The sequence below is a fragment of the Dipodomys merriami genome, unplaced genomic scaffold (assembly GCF_024711535.1).
Source record: "Dipodomys merriami isolate MVZ:Mamm:240054 unplaced genomic scaffold, mDipMer1.0.p SCAF_10, whole genome shotgun sequence".
NCBI classification, from domain to species: domain Eukaryota; kingdom Metazoa; phylum Chordata; class Mammalia; order Rodentia; family Heteromyidae; genus Dipodomys; species Dipodomys merriami.
This window is the reverse complement of record NW_027202271.1, coordinates 34,818,738-34,832,279: the sequence shown is the minus strand read 5'-3', so window position 1 is coordinate 34,832,279 and position 13,542 is coordinate 34,818,738. Positions and strand designations below refer to the sequence as shown.

At 41.8% G+C, this 13,542-nt stretch overlaps 1 protein-coding gene across 1 annotated transcript in view; it reads left to right on the top strand.

The window, feature by feature from the left end:
* The window catches only part of E2f7 (E2F transcription factor 7), a 38,610-nt gene extending 26,681 nt beyond the window's left edge, over positions 1 to 11,929 (top strand). The window contains exons 8-13 of the mRNA XM_069989074.1: positions 1,421 to 1,606; positions 2,281 to 2,353; positions 4,665 to 5,145; positions 6,893 to 7,148; positions 7,835 to 8,256; positions 8,808 to 11,929. Coding sequence (XP_069845175.1) covers positions 1,421 to 1,606; positions 2,281 to 2,353; positions 4,665 to 5,145; positions 6,893 to 7,148; positions 7,835 to 8,256; positions 8,808 to 8,978 — 1,589 coding nt within the window. The 3' untranslated portion in view covers positions 8,979 to 11,929. The remainder of the gene's footprint in view (positions 1 to 1,420; positions 1,607 to 2,280; positions 2,354 to 4,664; positions 5,146 to 6,892; positions 7,149 to 7,834; positions 8,257 to 8,807) is intronic.
* Positions 11,930 to 13,542: the final 1,613 nt, after the last annotated feature.

Below are 13,542 nucleotides of genomic sequence, written 5' to 3'. Positions count from 1 at the left end.
GATGCTGGACATTTCTATATTCCTAAGATTGTTCTTAAGCTTTGTTATATATGGGGTGCAGTAAAATTACTTGGAAACAGTGATCCTTTGGGATCTTAATTATATGCTTTTATGAGCAGAACCCTGTCAGCAGTGAATCATCAGTACATTTTCCCACCACCAAGACAATATCATTTTCATCCAGTAAACAAACATTCCCCCTGAACTTTGAGGCTTATCAACTCTAGCTGGCATTAGCCCTGTATGAGCTGCTGACTTTTTCTCTTTACTCTTTTTGAGTGTTTCTTTTGCTGACCACGGGGGAACTCACTTGCATCAACACAAATACTCAAGGGGACGACCCCTACTTTTGTCTGTCTTACTGCCCATTAATCTGCTTGTCCTGGTTTTCCAGGTTCCTCAGCCCCATCCTCAACTTAGGGATACTGTACCTCTAGACTTGTGTACCCCAACTCCAGGCAATAGATTAGGACAACCATGGCGCTCACTTCATTTTATCTTTAAGGAATCACAGTCCTTTCTGTTATGATGCCCAATGTCTTAAGAACAATTGTTTTATACTCTTCATCATTGTTTTAGTTGACTTGGGAGGGAGAGCTCATGAAACTGGCTGGACTTATTTTCTACTTTGGGGTTTTATCATATCTGATTTTCTGAAGGGATCGTTTATTGAGCCTTTGCTATACAAAAAGAAAGAAAAGGGAAAAAAAGCATGAAGATTTTTTTTGTTTCAGTTTTAAGGTTACATTATCCCAAAAATGTAACTTTTCAGTGTATTGTCAGCTTTATACTTAAAATATGCATGCTTTCAGCTTAAGAAAGAATAGTAGGAATGACATCTGGACAGCAGGGCTGGCTGCCTTCATCTGCCTGGAAGTTCTAGCTTGGCTTCACATAGGCTCCTTTTAAGCACAGTGGCCTTCAAGCCCATCATTCTGATAGCTTTACCATTGTGTACATTTCATCTGTACTGTCTGCTGACCTCATTCCTTTGGTCACTTTAGTAACTGGGCTTCCTACTGCATCAAAAAAAAAAATTACTAAAGCATCACAGAATATAGAGATTCTTCTGCTTGTTGCCCTAGTGCTTCGCCTAAGAGGCTGGCCTCAATCTTGAAAGTGAATCTCAAAATATGCATGTTGGGCTAAGCATGGTCAGGATTTCTTTTGATACCCTCTGCCCCAACAGTATTAAAATGTCAGGCTGCTCTAATTTGGGTTGAAGAACATCTTGCCCTACTTTTGTGGTAGTTAGATCATTTTGGAATATATACACGAATTCATTCTTACCTTTCAACCATCTACTAACTTAACAAAACTATGGGTACCTCAAAAGGAATTGGAGTTTGAGATAGTTTTTCACATATGACAGATTCAAAGTCAATATCTAACAACACAATCAATTCTCTCCTTTACTCAGATGAAGAACTTGCAGATGTCTCTGCATCTGTCTTACCAGAACTGAAAAGACAAACATTTAGTAAGCTTCAAGTTGGTGCGAAGCAGAGGCTGGCTCGCTATGGCTCCTTGAACACAGTTCAGACTTCTGAGAAGGTACAGAGAAAAGGGAACTCGGAACCCAGCAGCCCCTACAGAGAAAACCAAGGTACCTGCCTTTGTTTAATCTGTGGAATCTATCAATCACCAGGAATAGTAGTCCTGTCCTACTGGCATAAAAGCAATAATTCATTTGGATGCTGGTGGCTGATGCCTATAATCCTAACTACTCAAGAGGATTCTAGTTGGAAGCCAAGCCCAGCAGAAAAGTCCATGAGACTTTTTTCTCCAATTCACCAACAAAAAGCTGAGTTGAAGCACCAGTACTGGCACAAAAATAAAACAACAAAATAAATAAATACAGTGATATTTCCCTAGGTCCAACCTGTTTTCCTGAAAGTCTCTTTTTCACTTGCCTGAAGTAAAGCAATTATTGGAAGCCAAGAAGACACTGACTTCACAGTGTGTGTACATGGCTCCATGCCTGAAACTGATCCAGTCAGCCTTGATCAACTGGTTCACCATAGTTGGTCTGTTGAATATAGCACAGAAGCTCAACAGACTTAAAAACAACATTTGTTTCATTTTCTTTCTAATTTCTTAAAATGAGACCTGAATTCAACATTAATAGCAAGCATCTGGAAATTTCTCTTCAAATCAAAATCAGAAGAGATTTGAGGTAGTCTTATGATCCAGCAGCTATGAGTAATGAGTTATGCTATATATAACTGGCATGTACAAGTCTCTTCCTATATTTGTTAAACCTTCATTTTTGGTTTTTAGGACCAGGTGGCTACTCCCTAGAAATTGGAAGTCTAGCAGCTATCTATAAACAGCAGATAGAAGGCAATTCACAGTAAGTAGCCTTTGATAACTTGGAATACATACTTTTCTATTTACTAGTGTTAATTTTTACTAAGTTAAAATGCCATCTATCAAAAGGTGAAATTTAAGTTGCTATATCTTTTTTTTTTTTTTTGTCAGTCATGGGGTTTGAACTCTGGCCTGAGGGCTATCTCTGAGCTCTTCAGCTCAAGGTGAGCACTCTACTACTTGAGCCCTAGCACCATTTCCAGTTTTCTGGTGGTTAATTGTAGATAAGAGTCTCACAGACTTTCCTGCCTGGGCTGGGTTTGAACCACAACCCTCAGATCTCAGCTTCCTGAGTAGCTAAGATTACAGGCAGGAGCCACCAGCACTCAGCTGAGAAATGTCATGGATCATCTTAATGTCATGGATCACTTTGTCATTCTTATTGCTAATTTTGCTCACCAGGAACTGTGCAGGTGTCTTTAAACAACCTGACTCAACCAGTCTTTTCTGAGGCTGGCATGGGTGTCTTCATTTTACAGAAAGGAAACTAAAGAGGTAAAGTATGGAGAGAGTAGGGTTGAAGGTCCATGGTCTTCTTTGATTCCCAGAAGAAAGAGATTTGAAAGAACACAGATTTTGGGGCTTCTACTCAGGAGAAAATTCTCCTTCTGATTGGATAGGTCTTCAGAAACTTCATTGACAAGGGCTGTCATTGTAACAAAATATATTCATGGGGCAAGAGAGGTAAAGTCGCTTGCCCAAATTCACATTGCTGATAAGTGGCAGAACTCAGGGACACAAACACATCTAAATTAATTTGAAGGAAAACACAGAAAATGCAGAAGAAACACTGAAGAGGGAATGAAAGGGGGATTTTTGGAGGGGGGATGGTTTGGGTTTGGTTTTAGTTTTGTTTCTTCAGCAGTACTAGGGCTTAAACTTAGGCTTGAGTTCTGTTATTATTCTTCTAATAGAATCTCATATTTTTTACCTGGGCCAATCTAGACTGTGATCCTCCTATTGATGCCTGCTATATAGTGGGAACACCAGGTACACACAATCACACCCAGTTTTTACACACCACTTTTTACATGGTCTGGCCTCAAACTGTAATTCACCTGATCACTTTTCATGTAACTGGGATTAAAGGCATGAGCCACTGTGCCCAGCCAGAAAGGTTTATAATGATCAATCTAGGAAGAAACCTGTGTCTTAGGGTTAGGGAGGAGAAAACAAAAGATCGATTTGTTTGGCTGCCATGATTTATCCAAATAGGATAGTAAAGGGAAATAGTTATAAAATGATTTTAGATACTGCATTTGCATTCATGACAAGGTAAATAAATATCACAGGGTCACTGAAGAAGATCTTGCTAGCGTGAAGCAGGTAGGATTGAAAGCAGAAAAGAGCTCCTGGGGAGCAGATCACAGCAAAGGGCATTTGTGGTGGTTCTTCCTGCTCTGCTGCTGTGCAGATCTAAGCCAGGTCAGCTGGAGACAGAAAGCAAGGGAAATCAGTGTAAGACAGTGAGTCAGGAAGAGTTTCTCAAGTAGACAGGAGTCAGAAAGAACATGAGGGTCAGGTGATGGTGACACTGCTAGTGGAGAGGAGATTGAAGAGGGATGGCTGAGGTTGGGCCATGGATGACGTGGTCTGTGGAGTCTCACATAGCTGAATAATAGCAATTCCTGGCGAGGGAGGCTGTGGTTAGAGAGATGGACTCAACTCTGCAGTCCCTGCATCAGAATCTGGTCCAGTCTCTCTTATCCAACCCAAGCTCACCCACAGTGACTGAGAGCAGAGCTTTGTCATCTGACAGAGATGGAGATGTGAAGCAAAATGATTGCTAAAATGATTACAATATTATACTCATCATTAAGGTATCTCTGTGCCTGGTAAGAGGGTGAACACTTGATAATGAATTAAACATTAGTTATGGAAGAAGGAAGAAGGGCCAATGTTTTCTGTTATCTGAGAGTCCCAACAGCTCTTCCACACCACTGCTTCTACCCCATCCTTAACCATCCAGCTAAGAAATACCTGCCCCAGCCCTGGGATTAACAAATTCCTGCTAAAGGAGGACCTGTGAACTATAGCCTGAGGGCTATCTTAAGAAAGCTGAGTTGGGCCAGGCACCAGTGGCTCAAGATTGTAATCCTAGCTGCTTTGGAGGCTGAGATCTGAGGATCGTGGTCCAAAGCCAACCCAGGCCAGAAAGGTCCACGACTGGGCAAGAAAGGAGGAAAGAAAGAAAGAGAGAAAGAGGGAGAGAGAGAGAAGAGAGAGAGAGAGAGAGAAGAAAGAGTCGGGAGCTGGTAGAATGTGTAACTCACTATGTTTGGTTTTTATTACAGGGGGAAAGCCAGTAAGAGAGCGGTACCTCCGGCAAGCAGTGTGGACTCTGCCTTCCCTGGCGACTCAGAATATTGTGTTAATCCTTCAGCTCATCAAGTATTGTCAGTTGCTCAAATAGACTTGCAGGCATTCTCTATGCAGACTGGTCAGAACGGACAAGGAAGCCTCCCTCTCCTTTCTACAGCATCTGAGGCGGAGAATCTGAAGCCAGCTTTGCTTGCTGGCCAGCCTGTAGTGTATGTGCCCTCTGCCTCACTGCTCATGCTGTGTGGGAATCTCCAGGAGGGATCAGCCTCAGGACCACTGTCAGAGAGAGATGTCAAGAGCTTGGAAGTCATGGCCAGAGCAGAGTTACCATTGACATCCTCGACTCAGAAGCGCCTCTGTGAGGAGCGGAAGCCCCAGGAAGAGGATGAGCCTGCCAGTAAAAGACAAAGTCAGGAATTTGAAGACAATCCCTTGTCCCTTGTCATGCCCAAGGTAAGGATGTGTGGGTGGCTATGCCTGGTGATGGCCCATGAGTTCTGAGCTTCTTTTTTGCTATTGTTGTTTGTTTCTTTGAGACCAGGATGAACCCTGGAATTCACTAGGTAACTACAGTGGCCTTGGAACTTGCTCCTCTTGCCTTAGCCACACTTGCTGAGATTATATGTGTGTGCCACCTGCCCAGTTCAGTCCTGACCTTAACGAAGATAAACAGATATGAATAAGTGACAAGAGAGTATGTCAATTAATTAAACACTGGACTGGCTTTCCCAAAAATTGTGCCATAAAATAGAATTGGAAGACATGGTTTTTAATCAGGAACACACTTACAAAATGCCATTAGTATAAAAAAAGAGAGAAAAAATCCATTAACAGTGGTAATCACTGCTGTGTGTATGATTCTTTGCAGCTCTTTTTGTGTGGGTTTTTTTTTGTTGTTGTTGGTGGTGGTGGTCCTGGGCTCTGTTCCTGAGCTCTTTTGCTCAAGGGTAGCATTCTACCACTTTAAGCCACAGCACCACTTCCTGATTTCTGGTGGTGAATGGAGATAAGAGTCTCACAGACTTTCCTTCCCACACTGGCTTCAAATGGTGGTTCTCAGAGCTCAGCCTCCTGAGTAATTAGGATTACATGTGTGAGCTACCTGGCAAAGATGAAGTTTTTAAGATGTAGCTTTTCCCAGGGATACTCAAAGGCCCTTGTGAGGAGAGAATCCTACACTAAGCTTTAAGTTCTGCTCACTCCTTTGTCTTTCTCCTATGTAAGACATTACATGCTTTGCTGCGCAGGACTGCATTTATATTTCCTAAAATCACTTTCTTTGTAAAACAGTAGGAGTAAGAGCTTAGTGACATACAGAAGAGCTCTTTTAAGGAAATGTTAATTTGCTTTCTTGTTTCATTCAAACCTTGACTGAGTCATATCTTCCCAGGCTAGGCTGTTGGTCTAAGAGTCAGCATTCTGGGAACTTAATATCAAAATATCACTCGGCTTGTATATTTTTTAAGAAAAAAAATATATAGTTGGGAATCTGAAATAATTACCACAGCCCAGAATGCAGCTGAGTGGAGTTCGGAATGTGATACTATTGGTTGACCACCAGCATTCCCAGTTCCCTAGCTACCAAGCAAGCAGAACAAAAGTACAAACCATCCACCTCTTCCTTAGTAGCCATGCCAGGGTGAATGGTTTCTGACCAATAGGACTATCAGAAAACAGTGGTGCTGTCTTTACAGCCGTTTGCATGAGTCATTGCACAGGTGGCAGTCATTCCTTAAGAACTTTACACTCAGGGCCTTGATCTTGCCACAGTAAATTCTTTTAATTTTCTAGATACCCTAGGGTTGCAGATCAGAAGTGAGAGACCGGTCAGCATTATGTCCTAAACAATCAAGAGAGCTTTGAACTCATCCACAGTTCTTAAAAGCTGTCCCAAATACTGCATCACCAGCACCCTTTGTATGTTCCCAGCTCCAAAACTTATTTTCATGGTCTGAACAACATTGCCAGGTGTGCAGTTTCTAGTGTGTCAATACTTAGCAATTGTAAGCCTGAGGATACACGTTGCATGACTTTCGTAATTGTGCTGTTGCTCAGAAAGAGCAACATTTACAAATCAGCATCACCCATGGCTGGGTTTTATTCTTTTTATGTATGGTGAAGTATTTTAATAAGGGCTGTTCTTACGTGGACTCCTGGGATTTATGCTTGCTTCTCTGCTTTCCGGTTTGGTTGTGCTTAGAAACCCTCAGATTCCACAGACCTTGACTCTTTGAAGAGCATGGGGAGCAAAGGATTCACACCCCTGGAAGACCTTCCTGTGATTGCTCAGTTCCCCGCTGCGGAAGGCATTTCAGGAAGGGCTGATGCAAACTCCTTTACTTCCTCTGAATGTGAAAATCCTCTGAGAAACACAGACCCTGAAAACCTCTCAAAAGAAAATGAAAGTGCCAAAGAGTCCCCCTCCTTGCAGTATCTCTACGTTCAGTCACCAGCCGGTAAGTTGGTATCACCCTGTCTCAGAGTCCCTGTAATACTTAGATCATAATTTGAGTTTTTACGTTTTTGTCAGTCACCTCTCCAAAGAAAGCTGTGAGTTGACATGCTGTTCCTCATGACCTCTGCTTCAGTGGACTCGCAGCCTGATTTTTACCCCTGTCTATAAAAATGAGAGGTAACACAACTGGCCACATTAAATGTGGCCAAGCCCCAGTGGCTCAGGCCTCTAGTCCTAGCTCCTCAGGAGATTAAGATCTGAAAATCATGTTTCAAAGCCAGTCAGGACAAGAAAGTCCATGAGACTCTTATCTCTAAGTAACTGGCAAAAAGCCAGAAGTAGAGCTATGGCTTAAGTGGTAGAGCCTTGAACAACAAAGCTAAAGGACAATATATGGGCCCTGATTTCAAGCTCCAGTACCAGCACACACAAAAAAGAACCCTCCACAGGAATCAATCACATGGTCGTGGAGGTAAATACCAGGATACCGTCTACCCTATAATGTGAAGGAGAAGGAGCCTTGTGGGCTGAAAGCACAGAAAGGAGGGGTTTGATCTGGTCGGGTGGGAGAAGGTTCTATCATTCATTGCTATGTCTGGTCTCCCATTGGAATAAGTCGCCAGGAGATAAGTGTGAATGAGATCTTTGTGTTGCACTCAAGTTCACGTTCTTCTGCTTCTGTTCCAGGATTAAATGGTTTCAATGTGCTCTTACCCGGCAGTCAAACCCCACATGTCGTGGGACCAGCCTCAGGTCAGCTGCCGTCCTTCAGTGTTCCTTGCATGGTCCTTCCGTCTCCAACCCTGGGCCCGTTTCCTGTTCTCTATTCTCCTGCAATGCCAGGATCTGTTTCATCTGCTTCCGGCACTCTCCCAAACACAGGACCTGTCAATTTCAGCTTGCCTGGCCTTGGATCCACAGCTCATCTTCTCATCAGCCCTCCAGCCGTGGTTAATCAAAAGTCATCTGGGCTCCCACCTGCAGACCCTCAGCTTCAGGGTCAGCCCTCACTGACCCAGAGTCCAGCGGTGTCAAGGTCAAACAGCAGCATCCAGTCTGAGTCATCTACCTACACAGGACATCCAGTCTCTGTAGTGAAACCAGAACAGGTGAGGCCTGAAGGCTGCACTGGGAAGTACCTGCCTCCCATTCACTTACCTGTTACATGACTATAGGACAGAGGTATTTAATATTTAACATTTGACCACAGAGAGTGAGTATTAGCAGATAAGCCAAAAGGACCACATGTATAAGAGTTTCTGTTTGTTTTACATGCTCTTAAAGTCCTTCATAAAGATTTGATTCTGACAGCCCTCGGAGTGTGATATTTATACTGGAATTGGATATTTAATTCTACCATTCTGTCACACAGATGGGATATATTGGTTAGTTGATTTGCCCACGTTCGCACAGCTACTGATGAGAGCCCAGATCCTGGCCTCTAGACTATTGTTGCATCTGTCACCACCTTTTTGTCCACAAAATCAACATGAATTTAACTCATGGTGTTAAAGCATAGGAAGACAAATGGGATAGTGTAATAGGAAAGCCAAAAGACACACACCTGCATGGGGCCCAGAATATCAGAGCCATCATAGATGTCCTACTCAGACCCTGAGATGGGTGGATTTCACTTCCGGTTTTTGTTCTCTTTCTTTAGTCCCCTGCTCCGGCGACACCCAAGAGCATCCGCTGTACACATCAGGAGGCATTTTTCAAGACCCCTGGCAGCCTTGGAGACCCCATCCTTAAGAGAAGAGAAAAGAACCAGTCTCGAAACAACAGCTCAGCCCAGAGGAGACTAGAAATCCCCAGCAGTGGGCCTGACTAAGCTGATGCTCCGGCAGGTGGCGGTCAGATGTCAACCACACTGTCCTCAGCTTGTATCCTTGCTCTCTCTTTTATCCACCAGTTCTACTAACTTCCCAACATCATGAATCGTCTGTTTTCCTGAAAAATCATGATTCTTAATTATGTATTGAATACCCGCTAGAGTTCAGCCTCTGTCTGGTGTCACAGGGACAGCGCTGACTGACTGGTGTGGTTTAGATTCCGGAATCGGATTACTGGCAATAGATCTGAACAGGTAGCTGGAATCTTGTGGTTTTGCTGAAGGAGGGGGCAGGGGGCTCTATTTAGCACTTAACCACGGTGAGCCTTTCTGATGTGAATTTCCACTTGCCCTCAGCTACATCTGTGGTAAGAGAGCATTCCGCAGTTTAAAAAAAAAGAAAAAAGAAAAAAAAAGCTACTGTTTCCTTTGGCTTCATTAGGAAGCCACCTTCAGTTATGAATCCTATGGTATTATTTATTTTGTTCCTGAAATGGGATTTCGTGCAAAAAAACAAAACAAAAAAAAAAAACAACTAAAGTTTACAACTACAGCCTAACACATAATTTTCTTTCAGGGTATGACGACTTGAATGTTGATAACTTGTCTGTATAATTTGCCCTGCACTTATTCTACTACCAAGTAACAATGTGGAGACATGTATATACATGGTAATATCAAGACCAAAATAACTGTGAATGCCACACCTGGCTATCGAGAAACTGTGTTAACCCTATCTATGGGCTATCTGATAAACCCTAGGAGCCTAGGGGCTCTGCCAATCACTGAAAACAGTAGGGTTTTACTTGTGTGTTTGAAAAACTCCTTCTGTGTTCAGTTTCCTTTATGACATGCCCTGTGTTCTTTATTTAAATGTTAACTGTAGCATACCGGGTATGGAATGCCTTTTAATAATAGCTATATATAAAATGAATCCGAATGGTAGAGAGTAATTATATGGAAAATTGGAACCTGGATGAGACCTTCTTGGTGGAATTCTGAAGAATAACCGTGTAGAAATTAATAGAGAGCATTAGGTAATCTCTTCTTTCTCTTTTCTTTATGTGTTTAAAGGGAAGAGGGATAATGGACACAGTACTTCCTATTTCTGAGTATTCAAACCATAGTTGTGAGGTGCTCCCCCCAAATTAAAACGGTATATAGGGTGGTTAGTGGTTGTACCATAATTAAAATTCCAGAAACTGTTACACAGTATCACTGTGTATGGCATGTCATTTGAGGGCTTCACTAGGGAACCAAACTAGTTCTTTGTATTCTACATCTAGTGTTATTAATTATACTTATTCTTTTTTTGTGTGGGGCTTGAACTCAGGGCCTGGGAGCTGTCACTGAACTCTCTTGCTCAAGGTTAGTGCTCTACCACTTTGAGGCAGAGCTCCACTTCCAGTTTTTGGGTGGTTAATTGGACATAAGAGCCTCATGGGGACTTTTCTGCCTGGGTTGGCTTTGAACTGTCATCCTCAGATCTCAGCTTCTTGAGTATTTAGGATTACAGGTATGAGCCACTGTGCCTGGCTAATTATATTCATTCCTGTCTTTCAAATAAAATATATCCCTTCCTTCCTTTTCTTCTCTTTTTTTTCTGCTTTTCTCTCTCTCTTTTAAACTTATTTCCTAGATAGAATCTTAGTGTAGTACTATTTTTTCCTATTTTTATACCCAATAAAATGTTATGGGAAAAAATGAAAAATATTAATTTAAGAGACTCTGGGAGTCTGAGTGAAGTAGCTTTATATTCACCACAGGATACAATTAGCCTTACTCCCGTGGGAAGATTTTGTTTTGAAAACTTGAGATATGTAGCCAGATGAAGTATATGTGCTACTTAGATCAATTTTTTTAATCAACACTAAACTTTTAAGTTTACAAGATGGTATTTTTTCTGCCTTAAAAATCTTTCTCTAGAGTTAGATTAAAAATGTGCTTCTAACCACCATCAATTGCATGGAAATGATTACCTTGAACTAATATTGATGGGTTTCTTATCAAAAATAAAAATATGACTTTTTCAGGTCGACCAAGGCTATGCAGCATGTAAATCTGGGCAGGGTATGTGCATTTAAATCATGTTGAAGAACTTGCACAAAATACTTCACTGAGAAATCTGCATTTAGATGGAAATATAAATTGATTTTTCCTTCCCTGTTCCTGGATCTTTTCCACTTGCTTTTTTTGTTAGTTTTTGTTGGGGTTTTTTTTGTTGTTTGTTTGCCTATCCTCCCTTGTTTGTATTATTAGTATTATTCTGTTCGTGATTTGGCCACGTTAGCCTTTGAGAATGTGTAGTTCTTGAGAGGTGTTAAGAAACAATCCCATAGATGAGCATTGTATAAAATTATGACCACACGTAGCAGCAAAAAATTTCCTTTTGTGGTCAGTTACCCTCCCAATGTGATTTTATATGGAAAAGTAAAATCATCAGTGATCATTTCTGGGAGAAAAGCAAATCTTTCTTATGAAACTCTCAGCAGTTGCTGAGCTAGAATGAAATATGTGGGGTAGGAAAGAAGCAATGGCAATCGGGAGCCTCAACATTGTATAATTATAGTGAAAGGAAAATAACGAATTGTTGGTGATTCTGCTTAGGAAATGCAGCTATGAGTCGGCACTGGGGGGGAGGGGAAAGTGCGCCCTCTACTGTCCAGTGTTTGTGAAACTTCATTCTGGTACAACAGTTGGGGGTATAACTTTTATACTTGAATCTACCTACCAAGTTTACATTACTCAAATTCCTTTTTGTAAGGTGCTATTTCTGTATTTAAATAACTTCAATGTAAAGCTGCTTTCTGCTTATCCTGTTGCACTGCTAGATCTATGTAGGTATTAATTTTTATTGCTGCTTACTGCTTTCGTTCGCATATTATTTTAGCTCTGCTCTTTTTCCTAATGGCTATTACCTATAGCTATCTGCTTGTAACTTTACTACATGTAAACCAGTTTTTTTTCTTTTAGAAAAGCATTAAGCTTTATAAATTAGTAATAAAAATAAAAGTGTTTAATAAGAAATGTTCTGTTTCTCAATGGGGCAGAGGGGAATGGTACAGTGGCATTTCTTGATTTTATTTATTTTTGCTACTGGTTACAGTAAAACCATAATCAGCTGGCATAGTAGCCAGAACCCCCTAAACCCACCAGATTATCATGGTTCCCACGTGTCAAAATATATTGCAATGACATGGGAGCTGGAAAGGTCAAAGAACGCTGCCATTGGACTTTCAATGTATACTGAGTTCATTTGCCTACATGTAGAGCTTCCAGATGAGACGGCTGTGTATGCAATGTGAGAATCACATCTGAATGCAGACTGCCTACCCAGCTTCCAGTATCCATGAAGTTAAGTGCTTCTCTGAACCAGCAAGTACTGGTAATTCAAAGCCAAATTCTGTGGGTCATCAGACTTGATCTGATTCTCCCTAGCTCTTTCTTCATCCAGAGACTGTTCCATACTGCAGTGTGGCCAGATTGAGGTGAGACCGGCAGGTGTCTGCTGGCTCCTATGGGTCACTCTCCAGATGTCTCATCTGGGAACATATGCCCGAGCTTCCCGAGATGCAGACACATGTCTGTCCCACTGATGCCTTTCTGGTGCCACTGGATTTCCTGTAGTCCACACGCTTGGGCAGGATTTGGAAAACACCCTAGGCTGACTCCTATTAGTCTGCATCCAGTAGCCTTTCTCATTCTAAGAAAATCCAACTAGACTCTCTGCTCCCCAAACTGATCTAACCCCCAGGCAAGTGAGATACACTTCCTGCTGCAGGAAAGAGGCAAGAGCAAGCAATGCCCAAACACTTGGCCCTTGTTCTGCAGAGTGGCAGCAGTAAACATAATTCCAAAGAAAACCTCTCTAAAGCCACTCATCTGTTTCCTCAATTATTTCATGGCCATGTTGTGGGTGAGTGACAGTGTTCAATAGTTATGCAATTGATTTTACGACCTTTGTGCTGCAAAGTCCACATTTGGCCCACAGCATTTACTATACTGAGTACTGCAGTCAAGGTCACCATTTATTGCCTGCTACAGTAGTTAAAAGCATCCATCATCCAGGATCTCCAAATGCCTAAGTGACCTGTATGGTCATTCATCTGTCCTATCGTGTTTTGATAGCTGTTTTGTAATGTTAAGATCAGTTTTGATTAATTCAATGTCTTTTCTGACCTGAGAATGTTTCCAAAGTTAAGAAATAGTGCCTGACACTAGAGCACTTCATTCTCTCACCCTGAGAGCCATTGTGAATAGCCCACTGGTAGGCTTCAGTCTAATGAACTCTTCCCCAGATGTGCTCCAAGAGACTCAGCTGTTCATGGCCAGTAAGAACAAAACGAGCCCACCTACTTGTAAGGACCACATGTTGAAGCAAACTGGGATTTAAAAAATATTTCGAGACTTCATCTCAACCAATACAAACATAACTTTCCCACAGCATTTTATAAGACTACAGTTCAGCAGAACTTACTTGGAGAAGTAATGAATTAACCCAACACACTTCTGAGAATCAGTGCCATTGTATGGAAAGAATGATCTCTACTGGGAGATTTCTCCA